The sequence below is a fragment of the Cheilinus undulatus genome, linkage group 2 (genome assembly GCF_018320785.1).
Source record: "Cheilinus undulatus linkage group 2, ASM1832078v1, whole genome shotgun sequence".
In the NCBI taxonomy this organism is placed as follows: Eukaryota; Metazoa; Chordata; class Actinopteri; order Labriformes; family Labridae; genus Cheilinus; species Cheilinus undulatus.
Window position 1 is genome coordinate 6,426,945 of NC_054866.1, and position 26,672 is coordinate 6,453,616.

The following is a 26,672-nucleotide window of genomic DNA, read 5'->3' on the forward strand; positions in this document are numbered from 1 at the left end:
TGTCTCTAAGCCTGTCACGCTGTGATTTATAGACTGACTGATCGATTGGTTGGTTGGTAACAAAAGATGCTGATTGCAACTCATGTGCTTGAACGTGTTTCTACAAGGCACACCAGGAGGAGGAAGGCTCAGATGGTGGAGATGGTTACAGTGGCGGTGCCAGGACCCAGCACACAGGAGACCATGGAGGAGGAGCTGCCTGCTACTCGGGGTCTCCTGCCGCAGCTAGCACAATCTGACCAGCCCCTGGTTTTCTTGTATAGTTCTATAATGTTCATGTTTCATTGCAAAGTTATAGTTATGTATGTTTTGTTTATTGGTTCATGTATTTAGGGGAAAATATTTTTCCAAGTATGACACCATAAGTGAGGGGGTTAATGCTGCAGACTACACTGCCTGTATGTGTCTTTATTTGTGGTTCTGATTAAACAATAGCTGTTCTTGCTTCCTGTGTGAGGACTTGTCAAACTCATTCAACTTATCTATGAGCCACTCCTCATCATAGTTTGCCACAATCTAAAATCACAGAGCAGTTCATCTCAGTACAGTTTGCTATCATAGTGGTTTATGGATCATTTAAAGCATCATCGCAGAGCTTTGAACAGACTTTGTCTCTTCTTCTAAGGTCAACAAAAGGTCAAGAGACAGGCTAATGGCATGAGTGCTTTCCATTCAGATTGTAACATTTTGAAACCTGAGAGGATCATATTCCTTATGAGTGGGCGTGGCTTCAGCTAATTCAACAGACACACCCACACCATCCTGGAGCAGATTTTACTGCCTCATTTTTCATGATGTGAAGCTTAATTTGATAAACTTGGAGGTGTTTTATTTGACCCAAATTTGACCTTGGGGTTCATTACACAGTTATCTATCATATGACAAACGTACATACAGATTTATTTTTACTTTACAGGGTCTTTAAGGTAAGCAGTTACCTACAATATACTCATCTGCGACCCCTAATGGGATAAGTGGTGTACTATTACTATTAATTCTTAATTGAAACAACCTAAAAAAAAATAATTTCTCCAACCTTTATAAAATAGTTGTATGAACTTAAGTATTTTAAGTTCAAATGAGTGAAATATTTATATTGGGTGACAAATGAAACATTTATTTTAGGACAATTTAAAATAATTAGGTTCGCTCAACCGTCAAACATAGTTTCTATGAAGTTTAAAAATATAGATTTATCTGATTTAAAAAAAAACGCTTTATTTTTTTTAACCAATGTTTTATTTTTTTCAGTGTACTTTTCTGACGCACAAACCCACATTTTTAATTCAATCAAATATCCTGAATCATGAATGAATGAAAGTCTGACCTTAATGACAGGGCAAACGGCTTGGACTTTAATTCATATTTCAGTGAGTTATGAACATTTAAATCATGGATAAACGTCTTTCTACTATAAATTTACATTCGTTTTGACCTGCGTGTCCCCCTCTTCAACATGGCGCCCGCGTAGGCGCATGTACGTGTCGACTGTCGTCCTAGTAACGGTTTGTTGACGAGAGAAGCTACTTTGATGGTCTGTGTGGATGATAAAATGAAACTGAAGCGATTCTACCTCAGATATTATCCTCCAGGTCAGTAAAAAGTCATTTTTCTCTCTGTTTTTACCAACTGCTGCTAGCACGTAGCTAACAATGTTTCCAGTCTAAAATAAAGATGTTGGTTAGCTAACGTTAAGATGATGCTGGTTGTCTGTACCGTTGTGTTCGGTGTTCCGGCGTTCACCGCCCTTCTTTATGATCTTTTCTCCACCAGGAATAGTTTTGGAATATGAGAAGAGGGGATGTCTGAGGTCTAAATCGATCGACCTTTTTGATTTGACTCCAGAGTAAGTCTTTTTAATCCTAGCATTCATGAGAGGAGCTACAACATTTTGTCTGTTTGGGATTGTCTCTCATGTACTCAGAGATTTAAACACAGTATTACAGCTAACGCCTTCCTATTTAAAAGTTACGAAGAGTTAAATTATAGCAGGATTAAAGTTCACCTGATGATGTTAAACCTGTTTGTAAATGATATAATCTTATTAATTCTTTACATGTGGTTAAATTTAAAAAAGTTCCATATGATCTTGTTATTCAAACCAAGCTCCCCCTACACCAAAACACTAAAATCACTTATAAATAAACTAACATTTAACTTTTAAAAGTGGGAGGAATTCATGTTTGTCCATATGATATGTATGGAAGCCCATTTCTGCCACTAAAAAAACAGAAAGATGAAAGAAAGCTAATTGTTCTCTAAAAAAAAAAAACCCTTCCAAAATGGAAATTATGAGAAAGAAGTCCATGATTGTAAGATAGGACGTGAAGATTGCAAAATAGAAAGTCAATCATGGGATAGAAAGTCAAATTTATGAGATACAAAGAAATATGAGATAAGAAAAACAAACTATGACAAAAGAAGTCATTATAATTGACAGAAAAAAAAATTAAATTCTGAGATTAAAAAGTGTAAAAAAAAAAGATTAAAAATTAAATTTCATAATTATAATGTCAAAAGTTGAAATTCTGAGGAAAATCATAATTATGAGATAAAAGTCAAAATTATGAGGAAAAAAAGTCGAAATTATGATATTAAATAGCCTAGTCAAATTTATGAAATAGATCTATTATCAAAATCAAATTTTTATGTAAAAAGTCATGAAAACAGCATAAAAAGACAAAATGATGACATTAAAAAGCAACAGGAAATAGGTAAAATATTGAAATTATGACATTAAAAAGCAGAAGGAGTTAGGTTAAAAATGTATGAGCTGGAGCTCCAATGGAGGTCCAGCTCATACATTTTATATAATAAGTCAATATAATAATAAGTCAATATAATAAGTCAATATAATGATATAGTGAGTCGAAATCATTGAATTATGACGTCAAACAAGATAGTAAGTCATGATCATAAGATAAAATGTCAGAATTAGGTATGAGATAAAAGTCAAAATTATGGGACAAGAAGTCCAAGTTTATTACCGTACAAGCCATTGTTATTAATAAATAGAAAGTCAAAATTATGAAATTAAAAGTTGAGATTTTGACAACAAGTGAAAATAATAAGATAAAAAGTTGAAACTATGAGATAGTACGTTTAAATTATGAGATAATAAATCAAAATAATTAGATTTAAAGTTTAAAATGTGATATGAAAAGTTTGAATGTAAGATTAAAGTTGAAATTATAAGATAAAATGCCAATGTTATGAAATAAAGTCAGAATTATGAGATAAAAAGTTTAAATAATGACATTAAAAGTTGAAATTTTGTAATGAAAATACTGAGAGATAATGCATTACAATTGTAAGACTGGATGTTAGAGACTAGAAGATAATAAAGTCAAAATTATTAAATAAAAGGTCAGAAATTTGAGAAAAAAGGTTAAAGAACCAAGGCTCTAGACTACACTGGTTTGGGTTGAAAATAAGTGCTGCTTATTTAAATACCAGTTGTTGTGGACACCGACCTGAAACTGCCAAATATTGGATGTTTGGAACTTCTGTTTTAGTTGCCCTGGTATCAAACTGGTATCATTATTATATGATCTTTTAGTGAGATCTATAAAATGATCATAACCCATTTTGATGATACGTTTTCACACTGATTACCTTGTGATTAATAAACATATAACAGTTAATTCAGACATCAACTTTTAAATTATCAACATACTGAAATAAATCTCTTACCCTATATCTCATTTCAAACAGATATCCATGTACCCTGAAAGTTCAGTGTGTTGCCCAGCCCTAATCTTAGATTTACAAGAAAATAAGCTTTTTTCATGTATTCTTAATGCCTTCATTCCCTCATTTCAAATATTTGTTTAAAAAGACTTTTTTTCATCTCTTAGAACAAATCCTGATGAGTTGGTGGCAGAAATCAGCCAATCAGAGCCTTTGATTACAGCGTCCCGCGCTGATCAGGTCAAACAGCTGATCCTTCGACTTCAGCAGAAACAGCGCCAGAAGAACCACCGCTTCTGTTTCTCCAAGGTCAGACAGGGCGCTCAAACATAGCATTTTATCCACAAAGCAACACAGTAACGCAGCTTTACATTCAGTCAGACAAATACAGCCATGAACTCATTTATCCTCCGTTGTAGTGTAAGCTTTGTGATTCAGTCATGTTGTTCTGTTAAGCAAAGAAAGCTCTCAGTCTTTTCTGTCAGTACTAATGTTTTTACTGGTTTATGGAACAGAGCAGTCGTGACCTCATGGACAGTATAAAGACTTATAACAGCAGTGTATTAGTTTCATTATTCTTGCTCTTGATTGTTAGTTTGATCAGTAGACATTTATAGCTGTAAAAGACACTAGAGGGCAGTGGTTTGCTTTCAGACACACAGACACCATGTAAACATGTATGCAGTGATAAAACACCAACAACACTCCTTCACATGTGTCCTTGTATTTTAACAAGAATCCATGATAGGGGTTTTAAAGTGGGGGCCCTGACCCCTTGGAGGGTCACTAGAGGAGGCTAGGGAGGTCACAGAAACTTCAAAGGAAAATAGAAACAAACTACAGTTTAGAGTATATTCAGACCCCTTTTACTTTTTCAGTTTGGTTGTGTTGCAGCCTGATGGTACCATTAAAAAACATTTTTCTCTCATTAATCCACGCTCAGTACCCATCATGGCAAAGTGAAAACAGAATTTTATAAAATTTTGCAACTTTATGAAAAACAAATCACATGGATATGTATTCAGACTCTTTTCAAAAACACTGTAAATTTAGCTCAGGTTCCTCCCATTTCTCTTTGCTGAGATATTTCTACATCTTCATGAGAGCCCATCTGTAGTAAAATAAATTGACTACAAGATTTGGAAAAGCCTGAAGAGCTGATAATGTAACAACAATAATGGATCATAATAGGACAAAAATGTAATAAAAACTAAAACGATATAACTGGTCAATAATGTAACAAAATGCTGAGCATATAATTTAACAACCTTTTTGCCCATATTGTTATAACTTAATCCATTTGTCTTTTGTGATTATATTAAGAAGCAAAGAAAATATTTTCCTCCTGCCTGCAGCAGCTGCCTGAAGCCGTTATCAGCACCTCTGTTCAGCTCATGTCTTTATCATAAATCATAAAGTGCTGCTTATGATCTCCTGATCAGAAGGTGGGGGTTAGTAATCTGAGTTCACGGCATCATTCAGTGCAGTACAACATCGATTAGCCCAGTGAGACAAGCTGTTGTTGCAAACCTCTGATAAGCCTGGTGTAGATGAAGAGTGGTGCTTCTGTAGTGTTTTACCTTCTTACAGCTTGCACAATTCGTGTCCAATTCCTGACTTTCTGCTGTTTGAGGAAAATCGAAATAATCCAGTGTCTTTTCTTTTAGCCTGTAGCCTGCAGATAAACACTATCCACGCTCCCTGTCTAAGAATCAACTTGTTTGGAGTGAGGGGAGAGACATAACCTTGCAAAGCAGATGGATACGCCCGTTTCCTTGTTTCTCACTGGTGAATCCATCTTGCAAAGCTCCCATCTGAACCATTTGGGCCCGGTTAGAAAGTGACAGGACCAACCAGGGATGAGGGGCAGTACTTTCAGGCACGGCAGAGTCATGGCATTAATAAGCAGCAGCAAGAGCTGGTGCAGTTATGGAGGAAGAGATTAACATGGATGCCGCTAAAGCGCCAGTTTTATAAGAACTCGACGACATTTCTTTGTTAAAAGAAGAACGAAGAAATGCAGTGAGTTGTTTTCTTTTCAAAAACGACAAAAGTCGAGTACTTACATGTCAATAGTCGCCATGTTTTGCATTATTCCTCAGTAGCTGCACGTGCAGCTTGATAACTGCTACATCACGTGTTTTGTTGCTCTGATTGGCCCATAGAGATGTGACAGACAGAACCTTCACCCAATCACACTCCGAGTTTTTTTCAAATCCTCTGCCTTTTCTCTATGCCTCTATGCCTATTGAAGCTTTCCCAGATGGATGTGTGAAACAAATCCATCTGGCGTGTCAGGTTACCCTGCCCCTAAAAGCAACAGATTCGATGAATGAGGAAAATCATCATCTGGTGAATCAATGATTGAAATCATGGTTTGTTGCAGCCCTACCACTTTGCATTGCAAAGTTTTGGAACCGTGGATCTCTGACATGTAGACAGATCAGATCAGCTTAGCCTACATGGCTGGAGGTTCAAGATTGTTTGTATTTAAATTAAGATATTTTTACAGTGGTTGAACTTCCTTATCTTTGTTTTTTTTTTTTTTCAGGAGCTAAAGGCGCACATCCTTCCACTAACAAATGTTGCCTTTGACAAAGCTGGATCCAGGTGGGTTAACAGAGACCCTCTTCATATTCTTTCTAAAAAATCTGCTTTGGGAATTTGGATACTGAGTGACTGCACTTTAGCAGATGTGCCTGTACTTTAACAACGCGTCTCCGGTAAAGACCTTCAGTGAATCGTATTCCCAACGGTGGCCGAGTTTCTGTAGTCAGGCTCAGTGAAACGCTAAATACTGTAATCGTACTGTTATATTCCATTTGTTTGTCATATAAACAGGGTGAGAATGATCACTGTTTTAATTCCACTGTTTCCTGAATGAAAATGGGATAGGATACTAAAGAGGACAGATAATTCAACTTCATTTTATGTTAAAAAACACACTTGATTAGACCAAGAATATCAAAGCTAATGTTAGCTTCAATCATACACTAGTTTTTATGTAGGATATAAGGATATGATAGATCAGGTTTGAATTTATTCAACATATTGGAGAAACTCTTTGTTTACTGAACAAAAACAACAAAATATTAGCGTTAGGGCGTGATAATGATGTTTGAGTTTCCCTCCCTTGGTGTGACATCACAGGAACATGGCCACCATAGAATATTGCTTCATTAGACCTTTAGTTACTTGATCAAAATTCCTGAGCTCATACTCAAACCATTCTCCTCTCATTCAGGTTGATTTTGTTTGTTTGTTTGACTGACACTTTGAATCTTCACTGTACATTCTCAAAACCTATAGAGCCCAAGAGTACCCGCCCACTTTTTCGTCCGCACTCCATAAGTAAATTTGGCATTCAAATCGCCCATAGACATTTGGTAAAATCCTTATTACAACTAACCTTGCAAAGCAGATGGATACACCCGTTTCCTTGATTTTCACTGGCGAATCCATCTTGCAAAGCTCCCATCTGAACCGTTTGGGCCCGGTTAGAAAGTGACAGGACCAATCAGTGACGAGGGGCAGTACTTTGAGGTGCAAGAGAGTCGTGACGTAAACAAGCAGCAGCAAGAGCTGGTGCAGTTATGGAGGAAGAGATTAGCGTGGATGCTGCTAAAGCGCCAGCTTTATCAGAACTTGATGACATTTCTTTGTTAAAAGAAGAACAAAGAACAGCAGTGAGTTGTTTTCTTTTCAAAAACGACAAAAGTGGAATACGTACATGCCTATAGTCGCCATGTTTTGCATTATTCCTCTGTCGCTGCGCACGCGCAGCTCGATAGCGGCTACGTCACGTGTTATGCTGCTCTGATTGGCCCATAGAGATGTGACAGACAGAACGTTCATCCAATCACACTCCGAGTTTTTTTCAAATCCTCTGCCTTTTCTCAAACGTTTTCATATTGAAGCTTTCCCAGCTGGATGTGTGAAACAAATCCATCTGGTGTGTCAGGTTAATATTACAACACTTTCATAGCATGAATCAAGCTAATCAGCTACCTGAGTGCTTGTGACTATAAACATTAGATTTGACGGAAAATCAGCATTCAACAGCGGAGAAAATAGCAAAGGTGCTTATATTTCTTTACAAGGAGGAAGGAACTACAAATCCCACAACCCATTGCGATACATATTATTCACTGTTAATGGAAACTTTCCAAGCTTTCAAATCATATATGTACCTTTTTCTACACTCACCTCTATTACAGTGATTATATCTGAAATCATAAAGACATAATATGTCGTCGTTAAACGTTTATTGTCAATGCTATGGCAGCATATACAGTCATGGACGAAAGTATTGGCACCCATGGAATTTTTCCAGAAAATACACCATTTCTCCTAGAAATTGTTGCAACTACAAATATTTTTGGTATACACATGTTTATTTCATGTACAGTTGAAACCAGAAGTTTACATACACTACATAAAAAGGCACATAAACTTATTTTTTTCTCACCCTCTAACATTAAATCAGATTAAACTTTTCCTGTTTTTGGTCAGTTAGGATTACCAAAATTATTTCTATTTGCTAAATGCCAGAATAATAAGAGAGATCATTTTTTAGACAATTTTTTATTATTTTCTTGAGAGTCAGAAGTTTACATACATTTCATTAGTATTTGGTAGCATTGCCTTTAAACTGTATGACTTGGGTCAAACGTTTTGGATATGCTTCCACAAGCTTCTCACAATAGTTTGCAGGAATTTTGGCCCATTCCTCCTGGCAGAACTGGTGTAACTGAGCCAAGTTTGTAGGCCGCCTTGCTCGTACATGCCTTTTCAGCTCTGCCCATAAATTTTCAATGGGATTGAGATCAGGGCTTTGTGATGGCCGCTCCAAAACATTGACTTTGTTATCCTTAAGCCACTTTGTAACCAGTTTGGCAGTGTGCTTAGGGTCATTGTCCATTTGGAAAACCCATTTGCGCCCAAGCTTTAACTTCCTGGCTGATGTCTTGAGATGTTGCTTCAGTATTTCCACATAATGTTCTTTCCTCATGATGCCATCTATTTTGTGAAGTGCACCAGTCCCTCCTGCAGCAAAACAACCCCACAACATGATGCTGCCACCCCCATGTTTCACAGTTGGGATGGTGTTCTCAGGCTTGCAAGCTTCCCCCTTTTTTCTCCAAATGTAACGATGGTCATTATGGCCAAAAAGTTCAATTTTAGATTCGTCAGACCACATAACATGTCTCCAGAAATTCAGGTCTTTGTTCCTGTGTGCATTTGCAAACTGTAATCTGGCTTTTTTATGTTTCTTTTGGAGTAATGGCTTCTTCCTGGGAGAGTGGCCTTTCAGCCCATGTCAGTACAGGACTCGTTTGACTGTTGTTAATGACACACTCTTACCAGCTTCAGCCAGCATCTTCACAAGGTCTTTTGTTTTTGTTCTTGGGTTGAGATGCACTTTTTGGACCAAAGTACGTTCATATCTGGGACACAGAACCCGTCTCCTTCCTGAGCGGTACGATGGCTGGACATTCCCATGGTGTTTATACTTGCGTATAATTGTTTGAACAGATGAACGTGGCACCTTCAGGTATCTGGAAATTGCACCCAAGGATGAACCAGACTTGTGCAGGTCCACAATTCTCTTCCTGATATCTTGGCTGATTTCTTTTGATTTTCCCATGATGTTACACAAAGAAGCAGTGTGTTTCAGGTGTGCCTTAAAATACATCCACAGGTGTGCCTCTAATTAACTCAAATGTTGTCAATAAACCTATCAGAGGCTTCCAAAGACATGACATCATCATCTGGGCTTTCCCAAATTGTTTAAAGGCATAGTAATCTTAGTGTATGTAAACTTCTGACTCTCAAGAAAATAATAAAAAATTGTCTAAAAAATGATCTCTCTTACTATTCTGGCATTTAGCAAATAGAAATAATTTTGGTAATCCTAATTGACCAAAAACAGGAAAAGTTTAATCTGATTTAATGTTAGAGGGTGAGAAAAAAAAGTTTATGTGCCTTTTTATATAGTGTATGTAAACTTCTGGTTTCAACTGTATGCATGCATGCAACACAAAAAAATCTGAAGAAAAAAGACAAAATTGACATAATTTTACGCAAAACTCAAAAAATCGGCCTGACAAAATTATTGGCACCCTTTTAAAACTGTGGGTAAATCATTTTATTTCCAGCATGTGATGCTCATTTAAACTCACCTGTGGCAGTAACAGGTGCTGGCGATATAAAAATCACCCCTGAAGCCATTTAGAATGCCTAAAAGTTGACTCAACCTTTGTGTTGTGTGCCTGTGTGTGTCACACCAAGCATGGAGAAGAGAAAGAAGAGATGAGAATTGTCTGAGGACTCCACTGTGCATAATATAATCAAGAAGTTTATAACCCATGGCACTGTGGCTAATCTCCCTGGATGTGGACAGAAGAGAAAAATGGACAAAAGAATGCAACGCAGGATAGTTGGAATGGTGGATAAACATCCTCAGTCAACTTCCACACAAATTCAGGCTGTCCTGCAGACTCAGGGTGCAAAAGTGTCAGCTCGGACCATACGTCATAATCTGAATGAGATGAAGCGCTACGGCAGGAGGCTGAGGAGAACCCCACTGCTGACAAAGAGACATAAAAAAGCCAGACTGGAATTAGCAAAAATGTTCCTGACTAAGCCTCAATCCTTCTGGGAGAACATTTTGTGGACAGATGAGACAAAGGTAGAGCTTTTTGGAAAAGCACGTCATTCTGTTTACAGAAAATGTAATGAGGCCTACAAAGAAAAGAACACAGTACCTACAGTCAAACATGGTGGAGGTTCAAGGATGTTTTGGGGTTGTTTTGCTGCCTCTGGCACTGGGTGCCCTGACTGTGTGCAAGGAATCATGAATTCTGGAGACTATCAAAAGATTCTGGGCCACAGTTTAGGGCCTAGTGTCAGAAAGCTGGGTCTGTGTCAGAGGTCATGGGTGTTCCAGCAGGACAGTGACCCCAAACATACCTCAAAAAGCACCAAGAAATGGTTGGAGACAAAGCACTGGAGAGTTCTGAAGTGGCCAGCAATGAGTCCTGATCTAAATCCCATTGAACATCTATGGAGAGATCTCAAAACTGCTGTTGCAAGAAGCACCCTTCAAATCTGAGAGACCTGGAGCAGTTTGCAAAGGAGGAGTGGTCCAAAATTCCAGTTGAGAGGTGTAAGAAGGTTGTTGGTGGTTATAGGAAGTGATTGGTTTCAGTTATTTTTTCCCAGGGATGTGCAACCAAATACAAAATTGAGGGTGCCAACAATTTTGTCCTGCCCATTTTTTGAGTTTTTTGTAAAATTATGTCAATTTTGTCTTTTTTCTTCAGATTTTTTGTGTTGTTCAAATGCACATAAAGTCAATAAACACATGAATACCAAAAACATTTGTAATTGCAACAATTTCTGGGACAAACAGTGTATTTTCTGGAAAAATTCCAGGGGTGCCAATACTTTCGTCCATGACTGTATTGTCGTCATCAATGGTGGACAGCCTTTGTTTGTAGGCTCAGTAGACATTTAACTAGGAGACCCCACCAGTCAGAGGTGTTTGCTGTGAAACCCAAGGATTGTGGGTATAGTAGTGTTTTCTGGCTGAACTCACAAAAAATATTTAATTTTCCTAAAATCAGGTTGAAACCTTGTGATCTTTTGTCTTCTACAGGGCCATATACAATCATTTTAGACTAAGGTACCTTGTCGAAAATCTTAATTCAAAAATAATCTGAAAATTATGGCTAATAATCAAATCTCCAGTGGAGAAAATGAATGGGATTTTTACTTTCCGAACCACAATGTTGATTCCTATTTCTGCTCTTGCATTTTTTTGATGAACCAACCAATAGGAAACAGGTAGAGGATGGACCAATCATGTTTGGTCTGCCTGTTGTTGCTGTGCTGATTTCCAGGAAACATCTGCTTTGATTTCACCAAGACAGTCCCAACATTATATCACATACACAACCATTGTAACAGCACGAGAGCCAAAAATCATCAAACTTTAATTATTAAAAATCTGTGAAAGATAGCAAAAGTTTGAATCCAGTATAAATAGCTGAATAATTTGTCTACTTTTTAAAGCCAAAATAAGTGTGTGGGAGGAGCTGATCTCAAGTGCACTTCTGAGTTTTACAGCAATAATGACTCCATAGACGTGTGTCCACACAAAGCATTAAAGATTGGACTTGATATCAGGATTACCCAAACAGATGTAAATGCGAGGAGTTAAAGAGAGGACAGACACTTAAGTCTTGCAGACTGGATGTCAAGAGAAGTGAGGAATTTTTTCTTGTGGTATGGCCCTTCACCTTCACAAATTTTCTTCCACTCTGCAGATTTATAACAGGCAGCTATGACAGGACATGTCGAGTTTGGGACACAGCCTCGGGCACAGAGCTGCACACGCTGGAGGGTCACAGAAATGTGGTGTATGCCATCACATTCAACAACCCCTATGGGTAATGAGCTGAGTCAGCAGAACCTTAATGGCAGGACAGTGAAGGATTTGACAATTAAATTAACATTTTCTTTGCTTTTTTGGTTTCAAATTTAGAGACAAGATTGCCACCGCCTCCTTTGACAAAACCTGCAAACTGTGGTGTGCTGAGACAGGTGTTTGTTTCCATACCTTCCGTGGACACACGGCTGAAATAGTATGTCCATGTTAAGACTGTTCCTTCTTTGATCTGTCTTTTGTTTTCTGCTTAGATAATAAATATTCCTGCTAGTTAACTTTTTAACTTTAGTGACAATACAGAACTTCTGTGTTGTGTAGGTGTGCCTGGCGTTCAACCCACAGAGTACGCTGGTGGCCACGGGCAGCATGGATTCTACTGCCAAGCTGTGGGATGTCGAGACTGGCGAGGAGGCGGCCACTCTATGTGTGAGCCATTTTTTCTTTGCTAATTTCACTCAAATGCTTCTCCAAGTCCTTTCAAATCCATCAGGACTTAATTCAAGTCATCAATAATGCATTGATTAGCTTTTTTATTCAGTGCCATAAGTAATCAACCACTCTTTGAGGACTATACTGCTAATGGACGGTGAATTTTAGCCCAGAATATCCTCTTAATATCTGATGGAGATGAAAATTTGCTCTGTTACAGGCTCTGATTTCCCATTCTGAGGGGGGTTGTGTGGTCTCTTTGAAGTGGTGTCACGGTTTGGTTCACTGCCTGAGTTTTTGATGTGTATTTTCATCCCTTCAGGATCAGAGATACAGAGAAGAGGGGGAGTTAAAAGGGAGAAGAAATGAGAGGCTGAGGTATAACTCTCTTTTTGATTTCATCCAGGGTCACACTGCCGAGGTCATCGCTCTTTGCTTTAACACAGCAGGAAATCAACTTGTCACCGGCTCTTTTGACCACACAGTGTCCGTATGGGATGTTGCTTCAGGAAGGTAAAATAGTAGTACAACCCCAGCTCCAAAAAAGTTGGGGCACTGTAAAATGTCAATGATTGTCAAATCTCATATTAGCTCATTCTGATTCTGATGGAAGCAACACATCTCAAAAAAGTAGGGACAGGGCCATGTTTACCATTGTGTAGCATCCCCTCTTCTTTTAACAACAGTCTATAAAGGTCTAAGAGGTGAGGAGACCAGTTGCTGGAGCTCTGGGAGAGGAATGTTGTCCCTTTCTTGTCTGATGTAGGATTCTAATTTAGCTGCTGAACAGTCCTGGGTCTTCTTTGCTGGATTTTTCCTTTTATGGTGCTCCATATGTTTTCTATTGGTGAAAGGTCTGGACTGCAGGCAGGCCAGTTCAGCATCAGGACTATTATGCAGTCATGCTATTGTGAAGGGTGTGGTATGTGGTTTAGCATTTTTTTGCTAAAAAGAGTCAAAGCCTTTCCTGAAAGAGATGATGGCTGTGTTCGAAACCAGTCAGTGTATTTTCTGGCAGGTCCGTTTCCTGGTTGCAGCCAGACTCAAAAATCTGGAGAAACTTTTTCTTATTCCCTTTTTTTGTTTTTTCACCAAAAATGGAAAAACAAGCTGTTTTTCCATTTTTTTGTTTTTGACCACAAACGTAAAAAACGCCAGTGTACCATTGTACCATTGTTCATTTAATATTTGATTGATAATTGAACAACAAATAATGAAAAAATGGTTCATTTACTTGTTTTAATTTCTGAAACAAAATCAGATAAACAAGAAATGATGCATCTTTTTGACTTTTGCTATTTATGTTGGGATCAGAGAATGTAATATGAAAAAGTAGTTAGTATGATTTCAATATTAATTTGCACAACCTGGTGCAGGTGTTGTGCTCAGAAAAGCATCCTGAGAATCACATGCCCATCACTGAGGAGTTCACGCTTCCTGGAATGATATACGGAATACAAACATTGGCACCAAGTTAAGTCATGTTCCCACACTTGTGCTTCTGTATTTGCATTCGTGCCATGCTTTGGTCCACCTTGTCCCTCCGTGCTGGAGGCAGGGAAGCATGCCGTGTTCAAGCACGGAAGAGTGTACTCATGTTGGTCAAATGTACTGGACTTTTAGGCTCAAACATACCCAGGCACAGGACAGATTGCCTAGTGTGAGTGCGCCCTAACTCAGTGCCGGCGTATGTATTCCTGTATATTATTACAGGAAGCGTGAACTCCTCAGCGATGGGCATGTGATTCTCAGGATGCTTTTTTCTGCACAGCACAACACCTGCACCAGGTTACGCAAATCAATGTTTCAATCAAATTGACTGCTTTCAGCTGTTTTTCATTTTACATTCTTTGATCCCAACATAAATAGCAAAGTCAAAGAGACACACCATTTCCTGTTTATTTGATTTCGTTTCAGAATGAAAACTAGAACATGAACATTATTTTTATAATTTGATTTGGTTTTTAAAACAGAAAAGTGAACAATGAGCCTTTTTTCATTTATTTGTTATTCAATTATCAAATATTAAATGAACAAATGATACACAGATTTTTCTCCCATTTTTTGAGACAGGAAAATACACTGATCATTTCCCACCTTTTATGTTAAAATGTTATTTGTTTTTCCATTTTTTGTGACCAAAATGACCATTCGTGGTCAAAATCAAAAAAATGGAAAAAAACATTGTTTGAGTCTGGTTTCATCCAGGAAATGGATCTGCCAGAAAATACACTGACTGAACCACACACTCATTCCCTACTCCCTATCCACTATATAGTGAGCAGCATATAGTGGACTAAATAGTGGACTCATCTTCTAAACACAAAAATGACTTTGGATACTACTCAGATAATGCAGATAATGATGTCATTGCCGCTGAAAAAATAAAAAAGTTTAGCAACAACAGCTTGTAAATTTCCATGACAACGGCTGGAGATCAATCAATCACAATCAATCAATCAATCAAACTCTTTATTTCAGACCCAGGGGGATCCATAGTTCAGGGTAAAAAATATGTAAGAAGAAGAAAGAAAAAATAACACAAAGGAATAGTACAAAGCCTTCCATATGTTCAGTGTCTAACATACAGACATGTTCACCAATGGTTCCACTGTCTGGAAAAAAACTCTGACAAAACTGCATACAGGGTTAACCAAAACATTGATTAAGTCATTTTCTGACCCAGATGCCTAAATCTAAACATCAGGTTACGTAAAACAGCAGAGCAGGTAGGTACCCTGACACTAAAGAACATCTGGCTTGCACTGGAGCTTCTTGAGGCTCTCAGCAGCAGCCTCATGCAGTCATTATAAGCCACTGTGAGTTTTTTAATGCTTCCTTGTTTATACCGGCACCACAGATAGGCAGTGTACAAAGGTGTACAGTACGGTCTAAAGAGTGAGATCTTCACAGATACTGAGCACATTCTAAACTTACGACACAGCATATTCGCTTGAGCATACAGTTTCCGACGCTGCCTGTAGATGTCCTTGTCATCAGATAGGTCATTTGCAATAATATGGGCCAAATATGTAGTCTCACTGCACATACTGAGTGCAGTGCCAGACAGGTGGAAGTCAGGAAAGATTGACCGTCTGTCTTCTCTACTTCTGACAATCATGATCTTACTCTTTTTTTGCGTTGTATTTTATATCAAAATCAGCACCATACTGTGTGTGTATTCTCAGAAGCTGCTGAAGACCAGCACTATATGGGCTAAAGATGACCAAATCATCTGCGTACATAAGGTGGTTAATTAGTGAGTCACCAACACTGCAGCCTGTACCACATGCATTTAAAATCAAAGAAATTAAAAGTAGAATTTTACTGAAAACTGGTACTGAATGTGACGTACTTTCAGGAAAAATAAAAATACTAATAGATAAAAAAAATTCTGTGTCTTTAGTTGTAAAAACTTGTACATTTTTGTGTGTATTATCACTTATTTTTACTTAAAGATGATGGTCTCATGTCTTGTAATCCTAATGGGGGAAAAAAAGTTACTCCGTTTTCAATCCTTGACATTTTCCTACAGATTAAATACTTTGGTTAAAACCAACAGACAAAAGAAGCTTTAAAAAAGATTATTAAATGTGTTCCTGTGCTCCTCTCCTTCATACGTCATGTTGGAAAGCAGCAACCGGGATGCATGATGGTAAATGTTGCTGGGCTAGTGACCATCGATTGTTCACTACTGTCACAATGGATTGTGGGATAGAGTGAGTGCACTATACAGTGAATAACAATGCTCACTCAGAATTTGGACACCACTACAAAATAGTGTACTCGCTATATAGTCAATAGAGAGTGATTTTGGACACAGCCGTTATCTGAATGGGAGCATGTGTTGCACTAAAACCTAAATCTGCTTTTCAGCATTGATAGGTTCTTTCTAGATATGCAAGTTTGGTTGGTTATCATTTTTTTTCTGAAACCAGTGCTAAATTTATACTTTTTGGTGCCAGTGCCTAAATAGAAAGAGATGCTGATTGAATCCAGGATAAGAAATGGAAAATTGTGTGACTTTTACTTGAGTGGATTTATTGACTAGTACTTTTACTTTTATGTAGTAAAATTTAACCAGAGCAACTGTACTTTTACTTGAGTGCAACAGTCATGTAGTTTTCCACCTCTGCTCTATGTTGTGTGTGTACTTGTTGGTAGGGTGTCCTGATTCCTGTTAATTGGAGGAGTTAGGTGAAGGGTTAGGTCTATATGAACACATTGCAAACCCAGATGCACACCTGGTCCTTGTAGCCCTGTTTCATTGGGAGGTCAAAACAGAGGGGTAGGTGTAAATGATAGAATTGGGACTGAGTTTAAGTGTTAGGTTTCTGCCGAATCATGCAAAAATCCCTCCATGAATTCTTAAATTATTCTGCTTGCAAGATTTGATATCATATTGACTTTTGACCTCCAAAATCTAATAATTTCATCTCTGAGTCACAGTGTATATTTGTGCAACATTTGAAGATAACTGTGCAAAGTATTCTGATTGTCACCTTCATAAGAAAGGCCTGGATGGACCGCTTGACTGACTAACCAGAGAAAAAACACCTCTGCAAGTCCTCAGCTGTCCCCGATGTGATGGCATAGCCCTGGATGATTAGGGTGTTAATGACGTGTGCCCCGCTCTGGTCATCTTCCATAGATTTTAAACATTCATTGCTAACAGAGTTGTTTTTCCTTTTCTTAGACGGATCCATGCTCTGATTGGTCACCGGGGTGAAATCACCAACGTTCAGTTCACCTGGGGCTGCTCCCTCATCGTCAGCGGCTCCATGGACAAAACCTGCAAGGTGAACGCTGTTTATGAGGGAGTTTTCCTGATGTGGATGTTGCATCTAACTGTTTCAGAGTTTGTTTTACAGCCTAGCAGTCGTTCGTCTTTCATTCACCTCTTTAATCATTGCTGTCACTCATACTAACACTCCATCGCTCTCCCTCTCCAGTCTCTGAGGTCTCTATCATTTCAAGCAGAAAAATTAATTCCTAATTCCTTAATTATGCCTAGATGAGTCACGCTCACAAGTAAGAAACAAGCAGCTCGCTGCTTTCCTCCAGGGGAGACGTTCAAAGCTAAATGAGACAGATATGGACTACATGAAAGCTGGTCTCATGAGACTGGTTATGAGTTTGTTAACATACTGTATGTACGCCCATATGCTGCCTGTATTTACCTATAGCACTGCACCTATAGCAATCAGTCATTTTTTTATTGTGTAATTTTTATTTTCAGCTGTGGGAGGCAGGCAGTGGGAAATGTGTTGCCACTCTTGCTGAACACAAAGAAGAGGTGCTGGATGTGTGTTTTGATTTGAGTGGCCAGCTCATTGCTACCGCCTGTGCTGACGGTGAGGCTCATCACTAAAACTGCAGTGAAATAATAAAGTATTTACACTGGTGTCCACAGTTAACAACCCTGCCTGTCTGTGTCTAAAAAGGTACAGCACGAGTGTTCAGTGCAACCACACATCAGTGTCTCGTCACCCTGGAAGGCCATGATGGAGAGATATCAAAGGTAAATCACAGACTCCTGATTACTTCCTTGATAATACCGGCAGGAGTGTCTACCAGAGGTTACGTTGCTATACATTAAGACAATAACCTTGTTGAGTACTGTAGATTGACATGACAACAGGGGCAAAGGATGGAATGTTTCCTTCCATTTTTGCCAATTAGTAGACTATAGTTGGCGACTTTTGGACTTTTCCGAAAGTCGCCAACAAAGGAAAGTCAACAAAAGGGGAGATTGCTTGTATATACAGTGCTTAACAAATTTACCACCTGTCATATTTGTCTCAAAGACCATCCAGCATCATGAAGTGCTGTAATGCGGACTCTTTCATTTTCAGTGAGCTCTCCACATTTTACCATTTTGAACAGGAATGAGGGATTTCAAACTGAATTCACCCAAATTTGAGCCGGCTCACTGGGCTTCTCTGAGAAGTCAGAAATTAATCAAGCATAACATTCAACCACTAAAACTCATTTTTCTGATCAGGAATGCAAGTAAATAACTATAATTTGACATATTAATCAAGAAATAATAATGTGCATTACTATTTTTTCAGTTTTTTTGTAAATCAGTAAATTTGAAAATTCATGTTGTTAAGCACTGTATGTGTATGGCCAAACTAGTACCTATTGATGAGCCGTTTGGGAGCCAAAAAGCCGGCTCTTAATACTCAGCTGAGACAAATAATCCAGATCTATTAAAAGAGACAGATTTCCAATCACAACAAGTGAGTGTGGACAGACATCATCAATGAAAACACAAGAAAGAACTGTGACAAACTGGACTGAACCAAACCAAACCGCTTGGTGGAAATTGACCATACATGTCCAGACATTAGACCAGGGGTGTCCAAATGTTTTCCACTGAGGAGCACATACTTAAAGTTATAAGGATGGTGGGGCCACTTTCATACCTCACTTTTGTGATATTGAAGTCAGAAAATCCAGTGTAATTTAGGTAAAGACTTGCTCAGTAATTGAAAATGCTTAAGTGGCTATTTAATGGCTAACAACTCAAATAGCCAGTCATTTCATGGATTTTAAAAAGGCCTATCAGATTTCAGTTGAGCCCTGGTTGGCCCTGCCTATCACTGGATCTGCCCCGGTCAGAATGAGAATGATGCTCCATGCTTTGGAGAATTTAACGTGTTGTCTCAGTTTAAGGTCGTTTTCACACATGAAAGTCTGGGGGGTTTTGGAACAGAAACTGCAACATTGTTGGGCTTTCTTTTGGTTTGGTTCGCATTCACATTGCTCTTGGTCAAACAGACGTGAACACTTACAACCTCTGCCCGCTAAGGGTGCTGTCGTCACAAACAAGAGACGACCAAGAAGACAAGACGGCGTAGAAGAAGACGAAACTGGAAACCTGTCTCCTTCCGCCGTTTTTTTCTTCCACATAAACAATGAAAAAAAAACAGAATTTACGCTGTCTTGGGGTTTCTGCTTTTGCATTGGGGCATTATGAGCAGCCAGTGAGGTGGTGAGCTGTCCAGCATGTTGTTCTTTACGCGAGATGAATAAATCAGCTCCGACTATGACATGTTGCTATGGCTACACAGATGCCAAGCGACGTACCAACATGTATTTGAGTGTATTAAATCACATATAATTCCATATATAATTATGCTTTATGACACTTCCTGAATTTGGTTCACAAGTTGGTTCGCTTTGCTTTCAAACCTCAAACAAACCGCACCAGGGATCATTTGGAAGCGGACCGAGACCCCCTGTCTTCAAGCAGACCAGAATCCACTTGTTTGGTTCGCACCAGAGTTCGTGTTAACTTTCACACCACTCCAAATGAAAACCAGACTATCCGGGAAAATGGACCATAGTTTGTTTAAAGTGGACCAAACAGCTCTGGTGTGAATGTGCCCTTAGTTTAAGTCCCCATCAAAAGTACATCACTGAATTCCATCCATCCATTTTCTACACCATTTATCCTGTTCGGGGTAGCAGAGGGCTGGAGCCTATCCCAGCATTCATTTCACGGGTACAACCTGAACCGGTGGTCAGTCAATCACAGGGCTGACATATAGAGACAAACAACCACACTCACAGACAATTTAGGGTCACCGGTCAACCTAACGAGCATGTCTTTGGGGGTGGGAGGAAGCAAGAGTACCTGGAGAGAACCCACGCATGCATGAGAGATCATGCAAACTCCGCACAGAAAGGCCTAGACTGGAAAGCAAACCCATGAGGCAGCAGCGCTAATCCCTGCATCGCCATGCAACCCACATCACTAAATTGTCCTGTCAAAATGTTTTGTTTACAGTATTAGCACAATAGCACTGCATAGTGCTAAAACTGAAATACACAATAACCCAAATAAACTGACACCGTCTTCACAAAGTTTAATTTTTTCTGTTTTCTTATTGACAGCCAAGTATAGTTCAGTGTTACCATCCTGTACTATGTGTTTCTTATAACGAGGTTGAGATCTAGCCATTTTTTTGTCTTCTATGTTCTGCATTTCAAACTCATGTAACCTGTGGTTAGTCTGAATTTAATATTTCTGATGATGTGGCTTATAATCAAATCTCCCTAGGTTACACAAAATTGTACTGGTCATTCAATAAGAAAACAGATAAAATATACGCTACCGTCAAGCACGAGTCTTTTTTCACTTATGTTATAAAATTTGCTGCAGGCCAAATAAAAATGGGCCAAGGGCCGCATTTAGATGGCTTTTAGTCCATATCTGCTGCTGTTTCTCCATGGGTTTATTTCTGGCTCTGGCTATTACTCGTGTGATTAATCGATACCTCAGACCCAGGCTCTCCACAAACTACTTTACTGTTTACATGAACTACTTTAAATTCTGCTTGTGGAGAGAGAACTACCAGAAAAAAAGGCTTCACTTCCTGCCATATTAACATGCAGAGAAGCGAGAAATACCACTTTATTTATTTATAACACCACAGGGCTCAATCATAAGTTAGTGAATGCACCAGGGAAGGAGAAGGCGAAAATGAGCTCAAATTTAAGAGTAGAAAATCAGCCCTCAGTCTCAGCTTCAGCTCGATACTCCTTCCAGTTCCTGAAGTAGGTTATTGCCTCGACTCTGCCTGTTTACCAGAGATAAACTGGTCTGTGAGGAGGGGGGATAGGATCGAGGCTATAGGCTGTTTGTGCTCACTTTGTCACATGGTAAAGCTCCACAAGTAGGACAAACCACCGCAGTGATCCCTCTGTTAATCCGGATATAATTGGTTTAAAACTAGAAAGTAACATTTTGGAGATTTCCATTAGGTAGTGTAAATACCATCTGCTTTCTCTGACTGTAGGGGAACATGGTCTGACCTTTAAACTCAGAGGACCTATAAAAAACCTGTAACACATCCTAAAACTTTAACTAGGGGTGGGCAGTTTACTTTTGTCCGTACTGACTAGTTTAAACACGTACAGTGTACTCAGAAAGTATTCAAATACCCTTCACTTTTGTCAGTGTGGCTATGTTGCACCCTGGTGGTACAATTGTTTAAATGTATTTTTATTCTCATTAATCTACACTCAGCACCCCATCATGGCAAAGTGAAAACTGATTTGTAGAAATTTTGGCAAATTTATTCAAAATAAAAAATTGAAATATAACATTACTCTGTATTAAAACCTTAGCCATGCACAATCAAGAGTAGTCATGTGCAGACAAGGCCATTTATAAGAGGGGAGAAAGGGGAGCACTTTCTGGGGCTCTGCCACACTGTGGGCCCATGGAGGTCAGAAGAATCATGGCCCATTGTAAAGTTAAGCTGGGATGTCCATATTTTATATTTCACCTGAATAATAACCACTCTGATCAAAGAAAAAAAAAAACTTTTTTTAATGTTTTTGTGCTGTAGTAAATAGCCATCTTAAAAATGTAAATCCCTTTTGTCAAAACAGAATTAAAAGTTAACAAGTTAAAAATGGGTGTAAAATGGCAAAAAATTGGTGGAAAAGGTTGTGAAATTGGACTTTATACGTAGCAGAAATAGGTTAGAAATGGCAAAAGTATAGCAAAAATGGATTGAAATGGACAAAACAGGCACAAGAAGTGGCAAATGGGAATTTTAAAGTGTCTAAAATGGTTTTAAAAGTGGCAAGAATGGGTTTGCTGAGGCAGAAAAATAGGCAGAAATTGGCAGAAATGTGTTAAACTGAGCATAACAAATGATGAAATGCAATTAAAATGGGCACAAATAGGCATGAAAGTGGCAATAATGGGTCAGCTGAGCCAACATTAGGTGGAAAGTTGCACTAAATGGTTTAGAAATGGCAATACAGGTAGAAAAAAAGTGGCAGAAGGGGTTTAAATTGGACAAAAATCAGAATTTAAGTGGCACAGTTTGTTAAAAGTTGTGGGGAAAAAGTGATGAATATGGTTTAAAGTGGTGTAAAGTGGCAAAAATGGTTCAAATTGTGCAAAAGTGGATAAAAATGGCAACTACTAGTGACAACATTGGGAAGGAAAAGTGCTTAAAAAGTGGCCAAAAAAACCAAACAAACCCCAAAATGTTCTTACATGTTTTAAGGCATCTGGCGACCACCTCTCAGTGTCTTGCAACCCCCAAGGGGGTCCAGACCCCCACGTTGAGAACCACTGCTCCAAACTGCAAGTGTCGCCGGAGCTTTGTGTTCCTTCAAGACCTTTATCATCCTTCATGAACCTTGGAGGAAGGCAAAGTTGTGTCAGAATTACCTGCTCTAGATCTAAAAGGTTAAAAAGAAGAGATCTTTTTGGAGTTTATATGTATTAACACCTTTAAAATACAGAGTTTAACACAGCTTACTTCAGAGGGGATCATCTTCTAGTTCTGAAGTGTTCCTGCTCTCTTGTTCTCCAGGGGTTTCTGGGAGTCAGCTCTCCTCTCTGAAACCATCAGTAAAAACGTCTGGATGGTGGATCATTCCAGAGGATTATAACACTAATCTCTTCATAACAGGACCTCTCCGTTCTGCTTCTCAGCCATGGTTAAGCTTAGGGTGGCGGTTGGGGTTTGGTGAAGGGGAACACTTAGCAGAAACCTGCAGCTCAACTAACCCCAAAGAAAACAGCACCAACACCACAAAAACCATTACTATTACTGCTGCTGCTTATAATAAGCACACATTAGCATTAGGAAATGAGTTTAGCTTTAGTCTTGTTTATTTATATCTCCATCCTAGTGATCTATTTCAGACTTTTCCTTCTATTTCTGTACCTGTCATTGTTCTCACTGTCATTGTTTTCCTTAAGTCTTTGTCAGCCCTTACTCCCTATTTCCTGTCCAGGTTTTGCCCTCGCTGCTAAGTTTAGAGCTTTAATAAAAGCATGCTTTACTTTCATGGCCATCCAGAGGCAGCTTCATTTAATCATCTCTTAGTTTACTTCACTATGGGGAAACAAAGCCATTCAGGGGATGATAAACCGGGGTGCTAACACAATCAGCTTCAGCTGTGATTTTCATAATACTCTCCTGGAAAAGCTCATTCACAGTGGACTTTATTTTTCTTAAACATAAATGCCCTCAGTGAAATAATGCTGCTGATGTAGGGAAATACAGTGTCTATTAAAGTGTTCACTCCCCTTGGATGTTTTACCCCTATATTGACTTAATGAGTCATTTATGGTCTATATATATATATATATATATATAAATCACAAAAATAACTTTGATGTTAAAGTGAAAACAGATTTCTTCATGTCATGCCAAGAAAACAGAAATATGTAAGGTAAAATAAGTGACTACATAAATATTCATCCCCTTTGAAGTGACTCACCTAATCAACAGAGGTCCAGCCAACTGGTGCTAGTGGTCCCACAGTTAGTGAAATAGGTATCACCTGAGTGCGGTAAGTGGTTGTAATATAAAAACACCTGTGTCTGGAAGGTCCAGTCACTGGTTAGTTAGTATTCCTGGCAACCATTACACCACGAAGACAAAAGAGCACTTCATACAACTTAAAGAAAAGGTTAGTGAAAAGTAAAGGCATAGTTACAATAAAATTCCAAGGCACTGAACATCCCCCTGAGTTCAGTTAAATCCATCATCAAGAAATGGAGGGACATGTGTAAATCTGCCTAGTTCAGGCCGTCCTCTGAAACTGAGTGAGTGTGCAAGAAGGAGACCAGTGAGAGAGGCAACCAAGACACCTATGACTACTCTGAGGGAGTTCCAAACTTCAGCAGCTGAGATGGAAGAGACTCTGCAGACAACACCTGTTGGTCCGGTTCTTCACCAGTCAGAGCTTTATGGGAGAGTGGCAAAGAGAAAGACACTGTTGGAGGAAAACTCTGATTAAATCTGGACTAGAGCTTGCCAAAAGGCATGAGGGAGACGCCATGGTTAGTGGAAGAAACTTATTTGGTCTGATGAGACCAAAATGTTGCTTTTGGCCATCAATCAAGATGCTATGTTTGGTGGACACCAAACACTGCACATCACCACAAACACAGCATCCCCACTGTGAAGCATAGTAGTGGCAACATCATGCTGTGGGGATGCTCCTTGGCAGGTTGCAGAAGTGTTGTGACTGTTCGGGTCTGTGGTTCTTGGTTAATGGTGTTTTTGAATTTTTAGCTAAATTGTGAAGAAAACTAGGCCCAATACCATCTCAACAGTGAAGCATGATGGTGGCAGCATCATGCTGTGGTGGTGGGGGGGTCAGCAGCAGGGACTGGGAGACTAGTCAGGGTTGAGGGCAAGCTGAACGAAGAGAAGTACAGAGATATCCTCAATGAAAACTTGTTCATCAGCACTCAGGACCTCAGACTGGGCTGAAGGTTCTGTTTTTCACTTCATCATGATGAGGCACCGACTGAAGATTAATGAGAGAAAAAATGAATATAAACGACTGTAGCATCAGACTGCAACATAACTGAAAAAAGTGAGAGGGGTCTGAATACTTTCTGAATGTACTTTATATACCAACAATCTTTCCCTTCTGTTGACCTTTCTTTGTTGGCAACTTTTGAAAAGTGGTTGGAACTTGGTTTCAGCAAAAACCTTCTTCACAGTTCCGCCCACTTTGCCAACTTTAGCCTACTATTTAGCAAAAATAAGGGGAAAAGGGCCCTCAACATCCCCAGCTTCACCAACATTCTGTCCTCTGCTTTGATGATGTCATTCTTTAAAACTTTTAACTGGCTTTAGAAAGAAAATGTCATACTTTGAAACTTGTGAAACATTCCATCCTTGCCTTTTGCATGCAGGCCAGTCTAGGCCTGGATGAACAGACCAGAGGTCAGTCACTCTGTATCTAACGACCAAAAAACACCATTAATCCCTGATGATGCATTGATTGTCTGAATATTCCACTATCACACAGACAGAGCACCCCACTGACTCCGCCCCTTTCTTTAGGTCTGTTTCAGCCCACAGGGCAACCGGCTCCTGACCGCCAGTGTGGACAAGACTGCTCGTCTGTGGGACGTTCAGTCTGGGAGCTGCCTACAAATCCTGGAGGGGCACACTGACGAGATCTTCTCCTGTGTCTTTAACTACGAGGGCGACACCATCATCACAGGTACATAACACTTTTTAAATCCTGACAGCCATGCACTGTTAAACGTCGCCTCAGGCGGTGGTTAAACTGCTCCTCTCTAGCCATCACAAATTTTTAATTGCACATATTGGCTGAAAAGCGTGCAGCTGTGTCCTTCTGTGCAGCCACCTGTTCTTGTTTGTGCTGTCCTGCAGGAAGTAAGGATAACACATGCCGGATCTGGTACTGATCCCGCCGTCCACCCAGGCAGGCTGCCAAATACCTGGAAACAGCAATGAGTCTGTGTCCGCCACGTGTGACCTGCTGTATATCTTTTCACCCTGTGACTGCGTGAAAAATCTCGTTAACATCTGTGAAAAGTTGAAGCATGATGGCTGAGCATGTCTCTGTGATGGTCCTCCTGGTACCAGCCTTACTCCTACCATGGCTAACTTTGCCCTGTAGAAAAGCTTATTTTTTAAATTACTGACATGTTCTCATAAATGTTATCTAAACTAGCATGAATTCTTCAAGTGCTCTTTTAGAATATTTGACATTTTTAGGACAAACTTTGCTTTCATGCTGAGAGTTTAATTAAAACTAAATCTCTTTATTTTCTAAGGGCACACTCAAATAAGGCAGTCTGCATGCCTAAGCAAGTTTGACCCCAAAAGCCTGGAGTCATTATTGTTGCAAAACTCCCGAGAACATTTCAACATTTTGAGAGCATGACTTATAGATTTTGCCTGTTTGTGAAACTGAAACGTTGTTATTTTTCTATGCAGTGTGTATGATACTCTCTCTGAGCGCTCAAAACGTATTTCTGCTGTTGGATTTTGGAAAAAAGAAACACAGGATGGACCAATCATGTTTATTCTGCCCGTTGTTGCTATGCTGTTCTCCAGGAGACATTTGCTTTGATCTCAGATAGTCCCAACATTCTATCACATACACACATTTTAAATTTCTTAGAACCAAAAATAATCATCAACCTTTAACAGTAATTTATACAAATCTTTAAAAGATTGCAAAAAATGTGAATCCAGCATAAATAGCGGAATAATTTGTCTACATTAGAAAGCAAAAATGAAGTCTGTTAGAGCAACTGGGTCAGTGTTAAAAGGCTTAGAAG

General features: G+C 39.1%; 1 protein-coding gene across 1 annotated transcript; it reads left to right on the forward strand.

Annotated features, from left to right (window-relative positions):
• Positions 1–1,463: 1,463 nt before the first annotated feature.
• Positions 1,464–26,450, forward strand: daw1 (dynein assembly factor with WDR repeat domains 1). The gene is made up of 13 exons (XM_041809986.1): positions 1,464–1,592; positions 1,774–1,846; positions 3,858–3,999; positions 6,242–6,300; positions 12,021–12,143; positions 12,239–12,338; positions 12,461–12,568; positions 12,978–13,084; positions 17,268–17,370; positions 17,811–17,925; positions 18,016–18,092; positions 25,420–25,582; positions 25,756–26,450. Exons 1-13 carry the CDS (start codon positions 1,532–1,534, stop codon positions 25,788–25,790), a joined length of 1,266 nt encoding a protein of 421 aa, XP_041665920.1. The 5' UTR covers positions 1,464–1,531; the 3' UTR covers positions 25,791–26,450.
• Positions 26,451–26,672: the final 222 nt, after the last annotated feature.

Excerpts from the sequence above, each read along its gene's own strand:
- daw1 (XM_041809986.1), top strand. The coding sequence starts at position 1,532 with ATGGTCTGTGTGGATGATAAAATGAAACTGAAGCGATTCTACCTCAGA. Across the intron at positions 4,000-6,241 it reads ACCGCTTCTGTTTCTCCAAG|GAGCTAAAGGCGCACATCCT; the intron begins GTCAGACAGGGC and ends TTTTTTTTTCAG. Across the intron at positions 6,301-12,020 it reads TTTGACAAAGCTGGATCCAG|ATTTATAACAGGCAGCTATG; the intron begins GTGGGTTAACAG and ends TCCACTCTGCAG.